Below are 23,407 nucleotides of genomic sequence, written 5' to 3'. Positions count from 1 at the left end.
CCTGTTTGTTTTTTTCCAATGGTTTAATTGTACCGCATTTACGCTGGTGTATTCCAAAGCATCCAGAAGGGGGCAGGAAAGGTGGCCGAGGCCAGGACGCAGGAGACATTTGGGAAACAGCTTGATACTTTTTCATCCGAAACAATCTGACCGAACATGGCTATTTTACTCTCCTCTCAACCTGTACTGGTTGTGTGAATGCTTCACTCACACAGATGAGCTCAGGAAAATCATTTGCTTATACAAATGATGTGAAAATGTATGGTGGGAGAGGTGAAGAAAAGACTTACTTGTAAATATTTTTGCTGAAATCAACCTTTCCCGTTTCTGCAGCTGTACTTTCTTGATTGTGGACTTATTTTTGATGATCTTTGGACTGGACAGTGCTTCATTGATGGGCTTCCCTTGCCAAGGAATGCTCATGATGTTGGAAAGCTGGCACCAGTAGAATTTCTACATCCCTTTATTCTTAAAATATTGAATGGATTGCAGATCATTTCAGAAACTGCTCACAGGCAACTTGACATTGCTATTAACAGATGAGATAAAGGCAGGAGTAAGGGACTAAAAGGATAGCTATTTTCAGAGAGACAATGTAGACTCAATGTGGCTCTGAAATAGCCACACGGCCAAATGGCCTCCTTCTGTGCTGTAAATTTCTATGGTTATTAAACTGGTCAGCCACTTGTATGTCAGGCTGGCTCATTTGGTAGCATTCATACCTGTGAGTCAGAAAGCTGTGGGTTAAAGCCTCAAATTTCACTATATTGAACTCATATAAGTTGCCTCTCCAGCACGGGTACAACTCCTTACTCCACCTGCCTCTGTTTACCTCGCAGGAACCCAGTTGCTAGTCAATTGCCGTATTGCTTTCAGGGGGTAATAATACGTCCAAAAAAATGTGGTCACTCAATGCACAACTGTTTGTGTGTCACTGCGGTGTGCAATTGGCTGCTGTGTGTCACACACAAAAATAGTCAATCCACTCTACAATACATTCTGTGAAGCGCTTTGAGACATCTCAACAATGCGATAAGACGCTATATCAAATTATTATTATATATAACTGTATGCACACAGATGTTATAAGCCACAAGTTTGACCTGCAATGCGACCTTGGAAGAGAAGCGAGCTCGACCACAGTGCTCTTCACCCCTTCCCTGTGCATTCCTTCAGGACACTGTCCAAGAAATCAATCGTCCTAAAGAGAGTATCTACCATATTGTTTTACTGATTTCCCTGAAAGGATTCCAAATTCCACTTTGCACAAATTCAGCATTTCAACCAGATCTGCGGAAAACAATACTGTGCAGAAAACATTAAAACATTTACATTTACTGAACAACAATTAATTTCTGGAAAAAAAAGCTAGATATTAAAAATCAAAGAGATAATGAGATGTCAACAAAAATCATTTTCAGAACGAGTCCCATTGCTGCTCAAAGATATTTACTTTTATTAACTGTGTATTTCAACTGCGACATGTAGATTTCATCGGGAAATGAACAACATGAGTTAAGAACAAAGAAACATTTGTGCCCCAAGCACTAAGATTATTTACAAACAAATAACAAAATTGCAACATTGCGCTGCAGAGTTAAGCACGTGTGCACTATGGTGTGTGTGTGTTGGGGGTCATGTGTGCTTGGGGTGTGTGTGTATGGGGGGGCTGTATGTTGGGATGTGTTTGTGCGTTGGGATGGGTGTATATGTGTGTTTGTGTTGGGGGGGGTGTATGTGTGCATGTATGGGGGTGTATGTATGTTGGGGGTATATGTGTGTGTTCGGGGTGATCTGTGTGTGTGTGTGTTAGGGGATGGTGTGTGTGTTGGTGTGTGTGTGTTAGGGGGTGGTGTGTTGATGTGTGCGTGTGTGTTAGGGGGTGGTATGTTGGTGTGTGTTAGGGGGTGGTGTGTTGGTGTGTGTGTTAGGGGTGGTGTGTTGGTGTGTGTGTGAGGGGGTGGTGTGTTGGGGTATGTGTGTGTGAGGGGGTGGTGTGTTGGTGTGTGTATGAGGGGGTGGTGTGTTGGTGTGTGTGAGGGGGTGGTGTGTTGGGGTGTATGTGTGTGAGGGGGTGGTGTGTTGGTGTGTGTGTGTTAGGGGGTGGTGTGTTGGTGTGTGTGTGAGGGGGTGGTGTGTTGGGGTATGTGTGTGTGAGGGGGTGGTGTGTTGGGGTGTATGTGTGTGAGGGGGTGGTGTGTTGGGGTGTATGTGTGTGAGGGGGTGTATGTGTGAGGGGGTGATGTGTTGGTGTGTGTGTGTGTGTGTGAGGGGGTGATGTGTTGGTGTGTGTGTGAGGGGGTGGTGTGTTGGTGTGTGTGTGTGTGTGTTGGTGTGTGTGTGTGTTGGTGTGTTTGTGTGTGTTGGTGTGTGTGTTGGTGTGTGGGGGGTGTGTTTGTGTGTGTGTTGGTGTGTGGGTGTGTGTGCGTGAGGGGGAGGGGGGTGTTGGTGTGTGTGTGTGAGGGGGGGGTGTTGGTGTGTTTGTGTGTGTTGGTGTGTGTGTGTGTTGGTGTGTTTGTGTGTGTTGGTGTGTGTGTGTGTGTGGTGGTGTGTGTTGGTGTGTGTGTGTGTTGGTGTGTGTTTGTGTTGGTGTGTGGGTGTGTGTGGGGGGTGTGTTTGTGTGTGTGTTGGTGTGTGGGTGTGTGTGCGTGAGGGGGGTGTTGGTGTGTGTGTGTGAGGGGGGGGTGTTGGTGTGTTGTGTGTGTTGGGGTGTGTGTGTGTGTGGGGTGTTTGTGTGTGTTGGTGTGTGTGTGTGTTGGTGTGTGTGTGTGGTGGTGTGTGTTGGTGTGTGGGGGGGGTGTGTTGGTGTGTGTGTGTGAGGGGGGGGTGTTGGTGTGTTTGTGTGTGTTGGTGTGTGTGTGTGTGTTGGGGTGTTTGTGTGTGTTGGTGTGTGTGTGTGTTGGTGTGTGTGTGTGGTGGTGTGTGTTGGTGTGTGGGGGGGGTGTGTTGGTGTGTGTGTGTGAGGGGGGGTGTTGGTGTGTTTGTGTGTGTTGGTGTGTGTGTGTGTGTTGGGGTGTTTGTGTGTGTTGGTGTGTGTGTGTGTGTTGGGGTGTTTGTGTGTGTTGGTGTGTGTGTGTGGTGGTGTGTGTTGGTGTGTGGTGTGTGTGTGTTGGTGTGTGTGTGTGTGTTGGTGTGTGTGTGTGGGGGGGGTGTTGGTGTGTGTGTGTGAGGGGGGGGTGTTGGTGTGTTTGTGTGTGTGTGTGTGTTGGGGTGTTTGTGTGTGTTGGTGTGTGTGTGTCAGGCGGTGGTGTGTTTGGGGGCGGATCCCTTCTCCATCAAATACATTCCCATGTGGTTTGGAGTATTTGGCGGCTGCGCAGACTCGGCCTCTGTGGCAGTGGCGGTGACAGTGACGGAGTGGGAGTTTGTGTGTTATTCTCTTGTGTTAAAGCGCCATCTGAGCGGCGGCGGGAAAAGGACAAACCGACACAGAGGAGATCTGTGCGGCTCAGTGCACTATGGCGGCTGTGAGCGGTAGGAGTTTGTTTAGTGTTAACCCCTCGGGCCCCGGCTATGTTTCAACTTTTTATACACTGTGCATATGATTTTCTATTCGTCCAGTGGTGTGTTTTCGCTTCTTTACGTCTCTCTGTGTTGCAAAATAGAGGGGGAGAGGCGCCGGGAGACGGTGAGTGGCGCTCAAAGCATCGCCATTGGAGCCCGGGCCCCGGAGCCTTCAGCTGTGCAGTGTGACGGGCGCTCGGGAATGGTCAGTTCGTGCGTCCATCATTGTGACGTCACAGAGGGATCGCGTGTCCCATCGTTGTGACCTCACAGAGGGATCGGCGTCCATCCTTGTGACGTCACAGAGGGATCGCGATTCCCATCCTTGTGACGTCACAGAGGGATCGGCGTCCATCCTTGTGACGTCACAGAGGGATCGCGATTCCCATCCTTGTGACGTCACAGAGGGATCGGCGTCCATCCTTGTGACGTCACAGAGGGATCGCGATTCCCATCCTTGTGACGTCACAGAGGGATCGCGTGTCCCGTCGTTGTGACGTCACAGAGGGATCGCGTGTCCCATCCTTGTGACCTCACAGAGGGATCGGCGTCCATCCTTGTGACGTCACAGAGGGATCGCGATTCCCATCCTTGTGACGTCACAGAGGGATCGCGTGTCCCGTCGTTGTGACGTCACAGAGGGGTCGCGTGTCCCGTCGTTGTGACGTCACAGAGGGATCGCGTGTCCCATCGTTGTGACGTCACAGAGGGATCGCGTGTCCCATCGTTGTGACGTCACAGAGGGGTCGCGTGTCCCATCGTTGTGACGTCACAGAGGGGTCGCGTGTCCCATCGTTGTGACGTCACAGAGGGGTCGCGTGTCCCATCGTTGTGACGTCACAGAGGGATTGGGGAGAGGGGAGTGACGCTGAGTGGGAGGGGCTGTTAACAATAATAAGAAGAATCCTGGCATTTGACACACGGTCTCTGTCGCATCGTTCAGACGTCTCAAAGCGCTTCACACAATATATACATTCACTTTAGGGTATATTCTGTGAAGCGTTTTGTGATGACAACAACTTCCACTTATATAGCGCCCTCCATGCAGGTCAGCGTCTCAGAGTGCTTAACAGTGGCGGATCCTGACTCCGAGCCGGGGGGGTGGGGGTGGAGTTGCCGAACTGACTGTACGCACAGTCGAAAAATAAGTTTTTCAGGTTGGTCTTGAAAAAGCGGAGAGAAAGGGCAAGGCGGAGGGATTGAGGGAGAGTGTTCCAGAGACGTCTATAAGGTACTATAATATTAATAATAATAATAATAATCCTTGAATTTGATATAGCGCTTTTCACATCGGGAGGACGTCCCAAAGCGCTTCACAGAATACACTGTAAAGTGAATTGACTATATATTTGTGGGCGAACGCGGCAGCCAATTGCGCACAGCAGTGTCTCACAAACCATCATGGATTGTTGGTTATCAAAACCTAAAGAGAGTTTACCTTATCGCACATCTACTTTATCATGAATGCACCCAGTCCTAGTAAACATTATATTATGATACATATTTGCTGGGAATTGGGGCGTTTTCTGTGATCGTATGCTTGTGACCGTTTCATCTGTTCTACAATAAAACTCACAAGTCTTATCTTTATGAATCGTATAATCACCTAAATGATACATTCATCCAGGTCCCATTCAGTTTTCTATCGAAACCACTTAGATTTCTTTGCAGTAATCATATTAATCAACTCCTAACTCATAACGCAACTCCCCAGCCCTCCATTACTGCCGCACTTATCAGCTGCATTAAATTGTGGAAAATGAGGCCCTGACTGGTCGATGCAGGTGTACTTAACAGCTGGCTGCGTTCAAACTCGGGAAACGTAGTTTTGATCCGTCGACACGTGCAGAAGAACGTTATTTTCTGCAATTCAATGCGATTGTAATGCTTGCTGGTAAGTGTGCATGCGGTGATGGGTCAAGACCTATTGAATCACAGATAATGTAGTCTCGACCCATCACCACTTGCATGCTTTTTGAATGCATTGAATTATGCACACACAGTGTAGATTATTGATTAAATCAGATTTGATACGATTTATACAGATTGAATGCAACTGGGACATCACGTAAATCATACTAAATATTACAGTCCCAACTGATATTGTATGAGTTTTAGTATATTTCTCTCCTTTCTGTCCCACTCTGTCCCCTCCCTCCCCAGTGGGAGCCTTGAAATTGAATGCATTTGTTCGCAGTGTGATTTATTGGTTGCAGTGCTGAATGGGAAACATTGTATTTTGTTGAGTGAATTTACGCAGTCAATTACTGTTTTGCTTATTCGATGACAGCAAATGGCTTGCTACCTTCAAACCTTTGAACCGTTTATAACATCAGAAGATACACGATTGGTCCGATTACATGGGAGTTTACACTTTAAAAATACCTGACCTAGTCAACCACGGTCAGTCGTCAATTGCTGAGTGGGAAGATTCTCAGCTTCCAGTCTGGCTATCCATGTCTTGTTGATGAAATGGGTTGACTGGTCTGTTGTCAACAATGCTTTGGAGTACTGTGGACATTGCATTGTCCTCTCATGCCCTCAGTGACGGTCTCGGTAGTCCGGTTCCTGAGCCACGCGGCTCCACAGTATTCCAGGGCACTGCTGATGACAACATAGCCAGCCTGGCTCATCGGTAGAACCTGGATAGGCTGACCAGTCACTGGGGGCAGGGAGTCATCCCACTCAGTTCCTGTTAACCCTGCAAGCCACAGCCGTAACGGGTAGGGTGGTCCTAGTTAGACAAGCAGCAGGAAAGCTTGTCGGACAGCAATTTCAATGGCAAGCTATGCGGTTTTAGCTGGCTAGACTCCAGCAGTACCCCAAATTGTGCTTTGGCTCTTGCCAAACTGGGCCGTAATAGTTTCCGGAATTAGGTACGCAGGATGCACCCTCCAGAGAGAGAGCATTCCACTCCAACAATCTGTCTCTGAGATTTCCATGTGTAGCTGGGATGCATTGAAATCTCAACTTGGTTTGAATACTCTTAAGCATGGTGATGGATGGGTTTCTGCATGTGTCAGACACTCGGTTGACCAAAAAATAAATGACCACATGAGAGTTTGTGTTAAAATCAATTCCAGACTGGCAGTATTTAAAGTCTGCTTGTTTTATAATATATGATATATAATAATATAAAAATACTGGTTTTATTGGCTGAAAGGTTCAATGTGAAATGTATTTGGGGAATTGAGGCCACAGACATGTAACAAAAAATTAGCAATGATTTAGCACCGATTGACAATCCTGCTCAGAAAGGTTGTAAGGATACTGATATAGAAATTGAAAAAACATACTGTTGTGTATTAGAGGGTGCTCTTCTGAATTGCTCAGTAGCGCAGGGAAAGCTTTCTCCTACTATACTTAAGCTGGAAGTGCTTGTTCTTGAGATGTAGTGTTAAAGTGTTCAATTTCCCCAGCACTAACATTGCTCATCTTTATGAGCACAAAGATTTATTCCCTGGAATATTCTAAAGGAAGCTGTTCACTATTGTGCAGTGACACTGATTGAAAGGAAAGGCAACCTGGAGATGTGAGGGGGACCTTGTGGATCGTATTAAATTTATAAAATAAGGAAATGCAAATATTGTACAATGTGCCTTTCACAGGTTGCTCACAAAAAGATGGAGATTGAATACAGAATTTGTTTGATGACATTAAAGTGAAGAGTACAGTAGTTATAAAAATGGAAATTCTTCTTTTTTTAGGGAGCTGTGAGTCATAGTATCCTGGAAGGGTATTTATTTATAAATCGATTGAAAGATTCATAAGCAGAATGTGTATGAGTACTGACTATTCTAAATTGCTTGGAAAGATAAAATGTGCCAAGATCACTTGGATATACAACAGTTCAAAATGTAGTTGATGGACGAATAGTGCTCCACACAAGTTAGGTTAGAGAAAAGGTGTGGCAAGTTTGTTCTAACATAGTAAGCGTTTTAGTCAGGTGTGAACTATGGATCAATCTAGCATATCCATCAAAAAAAATCTAAAAGATTTCTTTGACACGTTTCTCAGTGTCTCATAGCCGTGAATCATTTTAGGAGCTTGCCGTTCCTTTTTAACCCTTTATAATTCCTTGTTTCACCACCTTTGCTGGTAGTACGTTAGTGATAATCAATCTTGCATTTGATAATAAGGGGCTATAAGATCAAAATAACATTTCACAAGAACAGTAATTGCTGTCAGGTGAAGTGACTGTTCATTTGTAGGCAAATGTGGCAGCTATTTTAAGCACAGAAGAGACCCACAAGCAGCCAATGAAATGAATGACTAATGTATCTGGAGGATTGTTGGTTGGGTCACTAGGAGAAAATCCCTTCTATTTTTGAACATGTGATCTTTTGTGTCCATCTTAAGCAAGTAGACAGGACCTCTGTTTTATGACTCATTTGATTTCAAGATCCTCATCCTCACCTACAAGGCCATTCACGGCCTTGCTCCCTCCTACCTCTCTAACCTACTATCCCCCTACCTACCTGCCCGTAACCTCCGTTCCTCTGGCTCCGGTCTGCTCCACGTCCCCCGCCCCAACCGCCCTACCATCGGTGGTCGGGCCTTCAGCCTCTCAGCCCCCAGGCTCTGGAACTCCATCCCCCAGTGCCTTCGCCGCTTCCTCCCTTTCCTCCTTCAAGGCCGGTCTCAAAACCTTTCTCTTTGACCGTGCCTTCAGCTCCCCTCTCGACTCTCTTCCCCCTCCTCGCTCCCTCCCTTCCCTCCCCTCACCCTGACCATTTCCCCCCTCCTCGCTCCCTCCCTTCCCTCCCCTCACCCTGACCATTTCCCCCCTGCTCGGGTCATGACCCAACTGTGCAGCGCCTTGGGACGTCCTCCTGACGTGAAAGGCGCTTTATAAATGGAATCTTGTTGTTGTTGAAGGAGGGATTTTGCTTTTATGGATAGTGTAAGTTTCACATTTATGTTTTGCTGCAGATTCACACTTTAGGGTTAAAGTAGAAGATGATACAGAAGCTGTAATATTCGATGGAGCTGAAATGGTTGATATTCAGAATGGTTCACCTTCCTTAGCTCCTGAAGATCAATCACAAGTGAATTACCCAAAAGATATCTAGCTGCAGTTGCTTATGGTAAGAAAATCCTATACCATCTGTTAGTGAAGACTGCTGTGGTTTTAATCCCATAAAGTTAATTTCATTTTGTGAAGAAAACATTCTCCGACAGTATGGTTTTAAATTTGCTTTCATACACGTTGAACTTTATTAATTTTAGACTACTGCATACAGTTCTGGTCACCACAGCATAAAAGGGGCTATCCAGGCCTGAGAAGCAGTGCAGAGGAGAATAATGAGGATGATCTCTAGTGTTAGAGGAATGAGCTATGAGCAACGATTAGACAAGTTTGAGCTTTTCAGTCTTGACAGAAAGTGACTCAAAGGGGACCTATAACATTTTAAATGGGATTGAGAAAGTAAACCCAGATCAACACTTCAGGGTGCACCGAGAACAAGAGTTTGGATACCAGGATATTTTTCTTTACTCTGAGGGTAATTACCAACAGGGGCAGGCTGTCCAGAAGAATGGTGAAGCCAGAACATTGAACTCTTTAAATAGCAGCTTGAAACTGTAATGGGGAACTCTGGAGGGAAGAGATCAGATGAGCTGAAGGGCCTTCTTCATCCAAACCAATGTTTTGATCTAGGTTTTATAGTTCGGTTACCTTTGGGTTGTTCAGGCTGGAAGAGGTTTCTAACTATTTTATCTTCACGTTTTTCAGTAAAGAAACCAGAAGAAGAAGATGCATCGAATGTCTCTAACATTAATACCGTGGAGTCTTCAGGAAACCTGCAACAAGAGTGCCTTTCTATCAGAAGCAATGTTTTACCTGCTAGCACAACACAAGAGGACAGATGGAGTGGAGGCCAGTACTGTTATAGTTACAGGCCAAAAAGACGAAAAATATCAACACTTATCCATAATGTGGTATGTAATAGTAAGCGTGAGAATAGAACTGATTTTAACAATTACTTTTAATTTCAAATCATGTGATTCTGCTGCACGACTTAGCCATTAGAAAGAGTGTTCATTCTATGATTAAGTGTTCTACTGTTGACGTTTGATCAAAGTAAAGCTCAGCCTTACCTGATCCCTGCATTTCTCAGGCTGTGAGCACTAGAGGGATGATTGCCTCCTGGTATATACATTTAACAGCAGCTTGCACTTATAAAACACCTTTTGTGTAGTTGAGAGTCTGCTCATTTTGCAGAGCTGGGCTGGGGGCTTCAGCAGGGTGGGAGATAGGGAAGGATGGGAGGGAGTTTACTGAAGGGAGTCAGAGTATATTTTTAATAGTGTTTTGAAAGCAGAAAGAGTCGTTGCAAGGCAGGGGATTTAAGGAAAAGGTTATTGAGATTGGAGGCAAGATAGCTGAAGGCTCTTGCTGATGAGGAAGGAGGGAGATTAGAATGGGGGTTTGTAACATAGAGGAGACAAAAAAAATTCTTGCTCACTGAGGTATGTAACTTTATCGATCTTTAGATGACATGATAATCCTTGCATTTGATATAGCACCTTTCACATGAAAAGGCTGTCTCAAAGTGCTTTATGGGGTTTTACTGTAAATTGCAGTGACTGTATTTTGAGAGTGAGATGCCTGTTAATGAGGAACATAATGGCATTTTGCTTCACTTCCGCTGAGCATTCTCCACTCATTCTCTTCACAAGAGATTAGTATTTAAATGAGAAGCAATTGAATAATTAAAAGTGCGAACCTGTTCTGTAATTAGCAGAAATTGAGGGGGAAAGTGGTTCAGTGATGGAAATTGGGAGATTCAAAGCTCCAAAGGCTTTTGTTTTAAAATGTCCAACCTGATTTAAACATTTCATTTGAAGGCATTTTAAAGAGCTCAATAATAATGGAAGAAAGTATGTTCGTCAACTTGATTTTAATTTATAGACTCTGCTCTCATTGTTCCAGGGTCAGAATCATATTGTAGTTATTGTGATTCTTATCAATGTGTTGTATTTTATGTCAACTCTATAGACCTTGATTTAATGCTGGAAACATTGCCTTTACCTTGTTAGATTATAATAGTGCCTCCTTCATAAATCCTTCTTTACTAAGCAGTTTGTGTAAATTACAGCCTGAAGAGAACACCAGGGACTCTGGAGATTACACACAATATGAAGAAAATGGAGACCATGTTTATGATTACAATCCTGACTATGAGTGTGTGAGTAATCCAGTCTTACTGGAATTCTGCTTAAATAAAGGATGTAGTTCACAATACACTTGTTAACTGAAATTGTAAATCAGGAATATAAAATATTATTATCACAGTTGAGCATTGATCACCCAGAATTAGAGTGTTTTATAAATGTTGGCAGATTCAGGCTTTTTATTTTACAAACAAGGCTGCTCTGGTCAGTAACGGAATTGTGTCTTTCAGACAGCAGTCACTGCCGATGCAGCTGATTTTGTCTGGGACAGCAATAGAGGCACTACAATTGGTCTTTGCCCAGGGATAGAGAGGGGAAAACATTCTGCCACAGTTCTCTCTGATGATCACTGTGCTGGAAAGTGTACGTATGATCATCGAATGAGGTTAGAATTGGGCGGTGGGAGGAGGGGGAAGAATATTAGAGGAAGCAAAATTATAGTTCTTCCCATTTTTCTTGGGCTGGGAAAATAAGGAAGTGATTTGCTACTAGGCCAAAAGCCATTTAGTGGAAGTGAAAAGCCACTATAGCCAAAAAGCTTCCTTGATTCTGACCACTGTCCACCTACTCGCCCTATTTACAATCCCTTCTCACTACAGAAATGAATCTAATTCCCTCCTGGGCCCATTGGTACTATACACTTAGATGGTTTCTATTACTTAAAGCTGTTATAGCTCTGCCTGAGTTCTTCTTAACTTCCTCATCTGTAAATTGTGTCACAGAATCCTTTACCAATTTGTCTGGGATATCTCTTATATATATAAAAAAATTGGAACATTTCAATCAAGCCTCAAAATCACTTATTTTTCAAAGAAAACATAAGCTTTTTTTAATGCAATACAAAATTACATTTTTATAGCGCCTTTCAAGTCAGGAGGATATCCCAAGGACTGGGGACGTCCCATTAATCATTCCTTATAGTTTAACATCCTGATACCCAGAATCACATTTGTTGGTTTGACAGTACAGCTTTACAAGGGTCCAGATTCCTGACTATCCAGCACCTGGGGACGTCCTCCCGACGTGAAAGGCACTATACAAATGTAATTTTGTATTGTAATAATATCCTCAAGAGAAGCTGTAGCAAATTGGGCACGATTGTGTGCATTCCAATTTGAGCTGTTGGATCAGCAGACCATGATGAGTGAAGTGATACCAGCTAATCAAAGGTGCTTCTTTCTCTTTGACCATATCATCCAACACAGTTTTATTCTTGAAATGTAGCTATCAGCAAGTGCACGCAACCCTCCTAATAATGTCACACAAAAACAGGAACAAGGGAAACTTTCAAGCAGATTAGATGGTTGGGCAGTCACAATTTGTAAGACTTGTTTGTACAGTGTTATTGTACCTTAAAGAAAGGAAATTATTTTTGTTCTAAAAAGAGGGCATTAGTTATAATGGCCCTTTTGAATCAGTGTATCCAAAATATCTATACGTCAAAATTAAATACAACAACAACTTGCACTTATATAGCGCCTTCTACATAGGGTAGCGGCTTGGAGCACTTAAATATCATAGTACATGCTCCAGTTCAAAACCTAAATCCTGATTGAGTTCTTTTTCCATATTCCTCTGCACTCTCTCTCTCTCTCTCTCCCTCCTCACTCTTTCTAAGCAGACCTTACCCATTCATGGCTGAAGTCTGAAATGTTATGGGTAGTTGGTGCTACTAACCTACATCCTATTGCTTCATGGCAATATATGTTGATTGAACAATGGTCTACATTATTTAGCAATAGGAAAAAACACTCACAGTAAAGATCACCCCAGTCCTTGCCAGACTGCACTGGCTGCCTATCCCAGAGAGGATCGACTTCAAGATCCTCACCCTTGTATTCAAGTCCCTGCACTCCTCTGCACCCCCCTACCTCTCTGACCGCCTCTCTCCTCAAAACAGTACCCGTTGCCTCCGTTCCTCCGGATGTGGCCTCCTCCTCGTCCCCCGAGTCCTCTGCTCCACCCTCGGTGGCCGTGCCTTCAGCCACTATGCCCCGAGGCTTTGGAACTGCCTTCCTCACTCCCTTCGTCTCGCTCCCTCCCTTCCCATTTTCAGGTCTCTGCTGTAGACCTTTCTTTTCGACCGCGCCTTTGGTCACCTTCCTCTCCTCCCCCTGGCTCGGTCCCGGGATCCGTTACTGTAAAGTGCTCTGAGACGCCGTCCGGCATGGAGGGCGCTATATAAATCCAAGTTGTTGTTGTTGCCTGATGCTCAGAGAATCAACAGACCATCTTTTGAACATTTTTGATCTGTGTATTCGTAGTAATTTGATCCATCTCACCACACAGGCCAGTGAAGCGTCCGAAGGGTCTTATGTTGCAGATCAACAGAGGACTCTGGTGGAGGTTCTTAATTACTGCCAGGTAATGGGTAGTTCTTTTATTATCTAAATTAGTTCTCAGCCTTTTAGTTACTCTTAACAGTTTAATCCTCATCTCCATTCTCAGATAGGGAAAAATGTAGGTGTTTTGCTAAACCCAAAAGATTTAAAATGTTGTACCTTGGAAAACAGGTTTGGTTGTTTCTTCATCTATGTAGTATGTTTTGAATTATATTTAATTATTAGGGGAGGGGGTTATTTTGCTCTTCTCTAATGTTATTCGGTCATCTACCTAACATTCTGCCTTATTAAGGATGTACTCTTGATTCCCTAGGACACTGTTATTTAAGATTACATTTCATTTGTACAGTTGAAGACAAAAGATGGAGCCAATCCTTTCCCTGAGCACTCACTCACTAGACTCATCACTCAACAATAGGAGAAAAGAGAGCTTGTATAAAACTCTTAATTATGTAATATGGGTTATTCACACCACTTGGCTTAAATGGACATTATCAAATCTTGTAACAAACCCAGTTATCAAATCAGGACATACTTCATGTTAGTTTAGGAAATTAATAATCGAGGTAGTAATGTATCCTAAATGCACCTAGTCTATTCTCCAGTTTGATATTGTAACTTTACACAGTTAATGTCATATGTTGTGCTATTACCTTGTCCATCATGTTTGATGCCTGATGCAAAAAAAACCACACACCTGTATACACTGTTGAATACTCTATACAACGTCTTTGTTTTCCGTCAGGTCATGTATGCTGCTATCCAGAGACTAGATAAGAAATTTGATGTCCTTTATCGTAGGGTCACAGAGATGCAGCAAGGAAGGGGGAAACCCATGTTTTTTGAACCGGTGAGTACTGATGTAATCGATGCATCAAGAATAAGGTGCATTGTATTTTTTAGGCAAATACTGAAAGTATGTAATTTTTTGTGGATTAGCTGGATTAATAGCCTGGTTGAACCTTTTTCATTCTATCTGAAGTCATTTTGTGGTTTAACTCTCATCTTCCTATCACATAATTTTTGGTCCTTTAAAAGTGGTCACCTCTGTTTGAAGATTCCTCATTTAAAATTCTAACGCTTATTTTATTATTATTTTTTTTTTCCTTTCACCCATCCAATCATCCTGGCCTAAATATAGATATTGTAAGAATTCACTCATTAGTGCACCTGACTGTGCCCACATGGAATTTCCCTGTCCCTCTGCTAACATATTTCTTCATGTACAAGGAGCAACAACAACAACAAATTGCACCTTTCACGTCATGAGGATATACCAAGGTGCTGGATAGTCAGGGGTTTACACCCAAGAATTTCTATTGCATTTTTTGGGAAATTTCTAAATTTAAAATCATATGTTAGACTGACCACACAGCAGTGCGTGCCAAATACCAAGTCCTCAAAGCTCATGTGTGTGTGTGTGTGTAGCATTTGGCAGGATTTGGCAGATGTTGCTGTGTGTTTGGCCCACCTTATATTTATTTAAAAACTGATCCTAGCATCCAATATACGATTTTAAATTGAGAAAAATATCAAAACAGGAATTCCAGGATACGCTGGAGCAAGGTTCTCACCCCCCTCCCATTCTCAATCCCTTCGAGTATCCATGAGAACAATTTCACAAACAGAAACCCATAACCATGCTTAAAGAGTACCCAAAGCAAACTGATTTCCGTGCCTCCCACCATTACATGGAAATTCCTATGTATTGAAATGGAATGCGCACTCTCTCTCTCTCTCTCTACATCCTGGTTACCTAATTCCAGAGAGTATTAGGCGCAGGCAGGCAAGAGCCAAACCTTGGGGACTCCAAAGTGCACGTTGGAGTACTGCTGGAGTTTAACCAGCTAAAACTGCGTAGGTGTGGTTCAGTAATCGATTCGTGAGACTGGATTACTCATTCAGTTCAAATGGAATTTGTGAATTCCATTATTTAATTTGACTGCCAGGTAACTTACTCTGAGTAAAAAGCTGTATTCCCACTAACCAGCAGTTGCCTACTGTGATCTGGCCTCGCGAACAGTAGCATCGCAAACTTTCTCAAGTAGAACTGATCGTATTTAATTTGTTTCGCTATAGAATTATTTTTTTAAAAAAAAGAAAGATATTTAGTTTCCAAATATAATAATGTTCAAAAGGATCCACGCTTTTAATTCTGATTTGCAGAGAGTTATGACGGTGTCCTATGGAAATACCCACCAGATGCCGCTGAACCAAATGAGGAATCAAAAGCCAGTGGAAAGAGAAGTGAGGATCCGAATGCCGCCACCTGATCTGGGGTCACGTTCTTCCCCAGTCCGGATACGAGTGCAGAAGGAACCGATGAAAGTCACCATTCCAGCCAAGGGTGTCCACTCCACTTCTCAGGCGCAGAGCCTGTATACCTGCCGAGCAAGAAGAAGCCCACCTCTGCCCACTATTCACTCTGTCCAATCTTTAAAAGAACCGACAATGCAGTATTCTCCCGCTACTGGGATGCCTGACTTTACCCAAGGCAACACTATTCTAGTGCAAGACAGCAGGGTGCATGTTTCCTCTGGTACCAATGATATTGTCAGTTCCACTGCAAGGCACTACCCAGATGGAAGCTTTCTGCAGGAAACATTGGATAACATCAACACTCTGAATGATCCCAGGAGGCAAAATAGCTTTTCTAAGGCTGAAGAACTTCCTTCATCGTCGAGTGCAGCCAGTATGAGTTTTGGTGGGTAAATGGAGAGACTTCTGCACCACTAAGTTTGATTCAACCACTAAGCTGAAGGTTCTGCTCCCGGTCTCCACGTGCGAGTTTTGGCTGCCACCTCTGACCCAAGCTGCTCGCCCTGAAAGTGACCCCCCCTTTTACTCCCCACCCTCCATTACACCCAATCAGTACTTCTCCCACTGCCATCGTCGCCTTCTCTCCCGGAGCCCATCACTGCCTCCCTCTGCTCCAGCCCAGCCATCCTCCGCCAGGCCCCTTGTGGCTCTCGGCTATGGTTGTTCCAAAGCAGCCACCCCAACTGTCCCATCACTCACTCTTAAGCACTCTGGGACGCTCTCCTGCGTGAGGGGTGCTATATAAATACAAGTTGTCGTTGATTTGTTTTATATATTCAAAGGGTTTAATTTGAAAATTGCAGTGGGTGAGCTTGGTTTTGAATTTTCCTGATCATTTTATGTCCTGTGTCAGTTTGAGCAAATGCTGCTAAATACTTCTGTGAGGCTTAAACTGTGTTTTACACCAAAAGGGGTTTTGGAATACCACACTTGTGTTCTATTTTTGGTAGAATGGCAGTGTGATTGTGGGATTAGTTATAATGCAGGAAGGAAACTATAACCTGCTTATTTGTTTTAATTAAAATAACTCTCTCCCCCCCCACACCCCACCCCCCCCCCCCCCCCACACACACACACACCTGCACTTTTTTTGTAATTGGGTATTAGTTTTTTTTAAGAAACCATATATTTTAAAGCCAAAACTTCTTACACAAGCAATTTCTACTCTTGCATTTTCAGAATATTTGGGTGACCTCAGCCGCAATGTAAGGGTGCCAGCAGCCTTCCTAATGAAGGCCCGACAGAAAACAAAGCCAAAGTACGTAGCGCGTTACCTCATTCGCACGATGTTTCCAAAGGAGACGCTGATGTACAGTAATATGCAAGGTGACAGAGCGAGGGCAATAAAACCATTGGATTCTAACAAGATCGCCGCATTAAGAGGTGAGCTTTTCTCTGATCGATGAGTAGTTGTCTCAAGTAGTCTTGATTTTCCCTTGTGATATGTCACTATAGAATTACATAGATCATTACAAGCACAGACACAGGCCATTTAGCCCAACTAGTCCACGAGTGTTTAACTCGACATGAGACCCAGCTCTCCTAGTCCCCTCTCCCCAAACACCTCTACTCCCTTTTCCCTCATGTATACTGGTTGTGGATTAGCAACATGTGAATACATATTGTTGCAAAGGACGGAAAACCTAGTGTCGAAATTCCAGCAAATAATTTTTTTTCTGTGATTTTGTTTTATTAAAAAGGAATATTATATTTGTTTGCTACCTGTGGGAGGGATAAAAAGTCAGCACCTATCTAATTCTCTTCTTTTTATGACAGTTAGAGGCACCTACCACTAAAGATAATTCAGTACAAAGTCAATTTAGTAAAAGATTTGTGTTTGAAATATAAGCCATGACTAATACAGCATCTTTCTTCCCCGAAGTTACAAAAGCAGCTCAATGTTCCTCTTGTGTCAGCTTGGCTCAGTTTGTAGCACTCTTGCCTGAGGGTTAGAAAGTATTTGGTTCATGTCCAATGCCAGAACATGAGCTCATAACCTAGGCTGTCATTCCAGTCCAGAGCTGGGCGAGCTACAGGATCTTCATTGCCACAGGAGCTGTCCAAACTCTGAGACATCAAAGCGAGATCCTGTTGCAGATTATGCTAACTGTTAAATTATATCTGTATGCAATGCAGGGAATAGAACATTTTGAATTGTATTTAGTGACCACTAATTCCTTGCTTTACAATTGTCCTGTATTTTCTTCCTAGAGTTTCTTTGTATGCTTTTTCCAACCTATGATTTGAGTGAACAAGGCAAAGACTGGAAGATTTGTGTCTCCAATGTAAATTCCATGATACGTAGCCTGCGCTGTGAAATCCGAAGAGGAGCAGTAAGTAGTGTCAACAAAGAATAGTTTGAGTGCATTAGTGGCAACTACACATCAGATTGGTTTGGGTGTATGTTGGAGAACAGATAAATGTATCCCGAAATGTTTTTTTCGTCTTAATCGACCAATCCATTTCTGTTTGCTGTACATCAGTGGTGACTAACCTCTCTTGTTGGCCAACAAAATCAATGTTTCTTGATTGAATATTCCTTGATTTACGGCATAAATCTATGCTATTTTGTTATTTCTATGATCGTTTTGTTGTCCAACCATAAAGGTTGGCCACCACTGCTGTACACAAACGTTAAATAACTCTCAGGGAGAAGGGAGTTCCAAACCTGCTGAGGAATTTAGATGGCCTCTGACCCACAAGAAGGAAATCCAAGCATAAATAAATGTGAACTATACTAAGATTCTCCTATTGTGTTAAATCCCCCGCTTCCTGCCTCTGTGGGTGTTTGTGGTGGTGATTCTTTTATGACTATGTTTACTTTCTGAGCAACATACCAATATTCGGTTTCAAGACCTTGTGAAATAACATGTGATGTAAGCAAACTGCACAATAATCATGTGAATGCTTTCACAAGATTATTTTTTTCCAAGCCCACTACTGGCTTATTCCCCATACTGTGCATTTAATTTCACTTTGCTGTGTAACATGCACAAATCATTTGATACTATTTTGGTTATCTTACAAACCAGGATGAGCACAGGGGGTCGACTTCATGCCCCATTTGGATAAGAGCATTTGGTAGGTGTTTTGCTGTCTGACGTCTTGTGAACATAATTGCTATTTTTGAAAATCTTTTTTTCCTCTTTAGTTTTTACCCTCGTTCTTCCCTGGCTTGGAGGTGGTAACTCCTACTGTGACAGTAGTACCTCATTAGTACATTGCTCAGTTGGCCATTCTTTATATGTGAGCCTGAACATTGAGTTGGTAGGCAGTTTGACTATTCCAAAGCTTGACATCCATAGACCTACTACACATGCACTTCTAATAGGGATCCATGGATAACTATCAGAAATAGGAAACTTTGTTATTATTTGTTTGTAACTTTTTTTATTTGTCATTTTCAAAAACAAACAGAACAATGCTAATGAGACACAATTCTAAGGTACATTTCCTTTTGAGATACCTGGGATTTGGAATGCAATGCTACGTAGGGTGGTAGAGGCAGAGGCCATTGTGGGTTTCAAGAGAGAAGCAGACAGATGTATGAAAGTTATAGGCTTGATAAGATACTGGTATATAGTGGGGCAGTGGGATTGAATAGCTTGCTCTGAGAGCCAGCGCAGACTTGATGGGCTTTCTTCTGTTCTGTAAATTTCATAGAATCTTACACGTACATCGTGCCTGTGCTGGCTCTTTGAAAGAGCTATCAATGCTGCCAATCCCTCCCCATAGCCTTGCAATTTTTCCACTTAAAGTAAAAATCCAATTTCCTTTTGAAAGTTATTATTGAATCTGCTTCCACCACCCTTTCGAGCAGTGCATTCCAGATCGTAACAACTCCGAATTTCTAGGATTCTGAAAGTTCACATCATGATTTTATGATTTAACCACTAAGCCCATTCAGGAAAGCTGCAGGTTTGGGGTGGTGGGAGGGAACCAGACACACACACAACCAGCATGGAAGTTCAGAGTTCTATGAATAATTCCAAAGGACTTATTTAATTCCTTAATATGAGTCAAGAGGCCTTGCCTATTGCTGAGCAGGTTGGCAAAGAGAGAAAGAAATGAAAGTGGAATTCAGGCAAACAAGGGAAATATTCTTGTGACTGGAAGACGGTGAGAATAATCTCTTCCCAGCCTGGAGATGCTAAGGCCAGTTCACCAGCCACCAACACGATCGAAGGTTGCTCAGTGCTGCATCGCATGTTCCAGTTACCGATTGAGCCTGGGTGAGAGGTGTTTTTGTGATAGTTTTATAATGTATAATTTTCTTTGTCAAGTTCACTTGCCTTCATTTGGTAAAATGGAAAACCTTATTGCATTCGGTCAGAAAACATCTGACAGATGATCCTTCCAATCATTTCTGTCCTCTGGTCGTTTCTCACCTGCATATTGTCACTCTGTCTGAGTGACAATATGCTTGTCTTGTTCTCTGTCTCTTTGTGTGTGTGTGTCTCTCTCTGGACTTTTCCTGCCTCTTCTATTTTATCATTACCACAGTATTCATTGTTCTTCTGAACATTTCGCCTTCATTCATCCAAGCTTCACATATTTCTTAATAATAATCCCTGCCTACTCTGCTCCCCTCCCTGTACCCTCACTGTTTGAAATCCGGGTATGTTGTGCTGCTTTAGTTTGTTCTTACACAGCACCTCAGGTCTGTACAGCTCCTTACCTCCCTTATACTTCGATTTGTCCTACTATCTACAGGCATTTAAACTCTAAACTTGGCATCACCTAACTCCTTCTTGACTTATTGTGTTTCTCTGCTGTTCTTTAATGTTGGTGTCCTGCACTGTAGGTTATAGCCCTGCACTTAGCGATGCTCAACATAAACCCGTCAAAAAACCTATCAATGGTCAATGCTTCTTTTTAATAGCCATCTATGTCCAAATCTTTTGATCATCCCTACTGAGTAATTTATGTGGTAAACGTGTCGAGTTGAATGTGCAATTCATGGAAATACTTGAGTTAGATTCTGTATTTAAAAAAAGTAAAAGTTACATTTTTAACACCATAGAAGGGGTTTCTGCAATAATCCATATATCTACTTAAAGTGATTCAGGGCTTTATGTATACTCTGTTTAAGAATATATTCCTGTGATTTGTTTATCTTTGATTTAGATAGTTTCAGTCAAAAATATTAGTTCATGTTTTTGACTTTTAAGCCTGTTGTAGTTGTATAAAGTGCTGCATGTTTATTTTCTCACAAGTATATTAAACTTACTTTCAATATATTCACTGTTTAAGTCATTTACTTCAATGTGTGACTTGTGGTACCATAACTCCCCAGACACAAAACATCATTGTAGATTTGTTTGCCTTTCCTTTTCTCCCATTTTAAAGGCAGTGATACAATACCTGTATTCCAGTTTACAATGTCCATGTTTCTGATCAGGCATCAACATGTAATAATATAATAATAATCCTTGCATTTGATATAGCGCTTTTCACATCGCTTCACTGTAAAGTGAATTGACTGTATATTTGTGGGCGACCACGGCAGCCAATTGCGCACAGCAATGTCCCACAAACAGTCGTAGATTGAAAATGACCAATTTATTATTGTTTTTGGTTTTGGAGGGATTATTAGTAGGCGTGTGGAGTAAGGAAACTTGCCCAAGGTTTCGCCCTGCCCTGCCTTGGAATTGAACTGCACTGGTACTTTAAGTTATTGGCTGCTGGATTTGCAATTACTCATATGAAAAATATATAAGTCTGGTTGAGCTCTTAGATAGTCGAGGTAATACCCTGCTATCAAATGGGGGGATAATAATAATATTGAAGCTTTCAAACCTAAGATTGTTTTTTGCACCTCCTGGTGGTTTGTGTACCTCTTACTGGATCGAATTCAAGATCCTTACCCTCACCTACAAGGCCATTCACGGCCTTGCTCCCTCCTACCTCTCCGACCTACTATCCCCCTACCTACCCGCCCGTACCCTCCGTTCCTCTGGCTCCGGTCTGCTCCACATCCCCCGCCCCAACCACTCTACCATCGGTGGTCGGGCCTTCAGCCTCTCAGTCCCTAGGCTCTGGAACTCTATCCCCCAGTGCCTTCGCCGCCTCCTCCCTTTCCTCCTTCAAGGCCGGTCTCAAGACCTTTCTCTTTCAGCTCCCCTCTCGACTCTCTACCCCCTCCTCGCTCCCTCCCTTCCCTCCCCTCACCCTGACCATTTCCCCCCTCCTCGCTCCCTCCCTTCCCTCCCCTCACCCTGACCATTTCCCCTTTGCTCGGGTCCTGACCCAACTGTACAGCGCCTTGGGACGTCCTCCCGACGTGAAAGGCGCTCAATAAATGGAATCTTGTTGTTGTTGTTGGTTCCTTATAAAGAAGCAGTAGCAAAGGTCTGCGAGCAGGTTACCATTTCCAGGAACAGCAGGGAGGGTGAGGGGGCAGAATGGCCAGAACAACAACAACAACACAATTACATTTGTATAGCGCCTTTCACGTCTGGAGGACATCCGAAAGTGCTGGACAGACAGAGTTACGGACCCGAGCTGAGGGGTGGGGTGGGGAAGGGTGGAAGGCAGGGGGGAAGTAGGGTGATCGAAAGCCCAGTCGAAGAGGAAGGTCTTGAGGTGGATCTTGAAGGTGGTGAGGGAGGCGTCAAGATGGAGGGGCTGCGGGATGGAGTTCCAGAGGGTGGGTGCAGAGTGGCGGAAGGCCCACCCTCCTATAGTGGGCCGAGCAAGGCGGAGAACGTGAAGCAGGCTGGAGCCTGCTGAGCGGAGGGAGCGAGCAGGGTGGTAGGGGGTTAGGAGGTCGGAGAGGTAGGGAGGAGCAATATCGTGGAGGGCTTTGAAGGTGAGGACCAAGATCTTAAACTGTATCCTCTGTGTGATGGGAAGCCAATGGAGTTGAGCAAAGATAGGGATGATAGGGTCGCAGAGCCTAGTGCAGGAGAGAACACGGGCTGCAGAGTTCTGGGTGATCTGCAGCCTGTGGAGGGAGGAGTTGGGGAGGCCGACAAGCAGTGAGTTTGCATAGTCGAGCCTCGACGTAATGAAGGTGTGTATGAGGGTTTCGGCAGCCTGCGGTGTGAGACAGTGTCAGAGCCGGGCGACATTGCGGAGATGGGCGATGTTTCAGAGATGGGGGAAAGTAGGGTGCATCATGGAGCAAAAGAAATTAATTTAGAGAGGGAAGAGAGAGAAGCCTTCTGAAAGTAGATCATAATAAATGACAGAGAGTACATTGAATTTATTATATTTTATTAGAATTTAGAGTGTATCCTTATAAACCTTACGATTGAATTATTTGTTGCCTTCCCAGTGCTGATCAGCAGTACTCTGAACTTCTGTATTATAAAGATTGCAAAGAATGCATAGCAAAGAAACAGGCCCCTCGGCCAAACCAGTCTTTATACTCCACACAAGATTCATCCATTCCTTACTCTCTCCCATACCCTTCTGTACCCCTCTCCCTCATATAAAGGTTTAGCTGCCTCTTGAATGCATCCTACGTTATCTGATTCAACCACTGCATTAAATGTAGAGCCCTAAGCTAGTAGAATTGTATACTAAAGAGTATCTTATTGTATATATATATATATATTGTATATATCCTGCAGATAACCAGATGTGCGCCTCACCAACCCACAGGAACTCTGCTCCGATTCAACCCACCTCTTTCCGAAAATTTTAGAGCAGAGTTCCCACAGCTGCACATCCACTTTCTTGCGCGATATTTAGGAATCCTTTTTGAACCTTGTTGTGAATTATGCACTTAAACTCCAATATAAACAGAACTCAGTAAGTGATTCATCTTACAGAGCTCTTCAGAGGACAGTCATTTGGAATTGGCTCCCAATTCAGGATCAGCATTAAAAACATCAGACGGTTGTGTTGCTTTCCTCCAACTCTTTCCTGAATTATTTCTAGTTTCAAATTGTGGTGATTCTTCCTTTAGGGTTTCCATTTAATACTCGATCTCTTGTATGTTCAGAACTTTTTTAAAAATGCTTTTTTAATAATCAATAAAACATCAGACCATTTCCTTAATTGGGAGGATATTAAGCAGGGTTTTTTTAATTCCTCATTTTGGAAAACGTTCTGTTTCC

General features: G+C 43.4%; 1 protein-coding gene across 3 annotated transcripts; it reads left to right on the top strand.

Annotated features, from left to right (window-relative positions):
- Window positions 1-3,231: 3,231 nt before the first annotated feature.
- LOC103177496 lies at window positions 3,232-17,862 on the top strand. 3 transcript variants are annotated; one of them, XM_042334337.1, is made up of 9 exons: window positions 3,232-3,474; window positions 8,437-8,591; window positions 9,239-9,444; window positions 10,605-10,694; window positions 12,970-13,044; window positions 13,824-13,872; window positions 15,189-15,726; window positions 16,521-16,724; window positions 17,553-17,862. In XM_042334337.1, the coding sequence occupies exons 3-9, from the start codon at window positions 9,260-9,262 to the stop codon at window positions 17,696-17,698; spliced, it is 1,287 nt and encodes a 428-aa protein (XP_042190271.1). In that variant the 5' UTR covers window positions 3,232-3,474; window positions 8,437-8,591; window positions 9,239-9,259; the 3' UTR covers window positions 17,699-17,862. The 3 variants fall into 3 exon arrangements, with proteins under 3 accessions (XP_042190271.1, XP_042190272.1, XP_042190270.1); XM_042334338.1 differs by lacking the exon at window positions 8,437-8,591; XM_042334336.1 differs by lacking the exon at window positions 8,437-8,591 and having other exon boundaries at window positions 13,768-13,872.
- Window positions 17,863-23,407: the final 5,545 nt, after the last annotated feature.

The sequence above is a fragment of the Callorhinchus milii genome, unplaced genomic scaffold (genome assembly GCF_018977255.1).
Source record: "Callorhinchus milii isolate IMCB2004 unplaced genomic scaffold, IMCB_Cmil_1.0 Scaffold4, whole genome shotgun sequence".
Taxonomy (NCBI): domain Eukaryota; kingdom Metazoa; phylum Chordata; class Chondrichthyes; order Chimaeriformes; family Callorhinchidae; genus Callorhinchus; species Callorhinchus milii.
The sequence above is the reverse complement of the archived record's forward strand: the minus strand, read 5'-3'. Positions and strand labels throughout refer to the sequence as shown.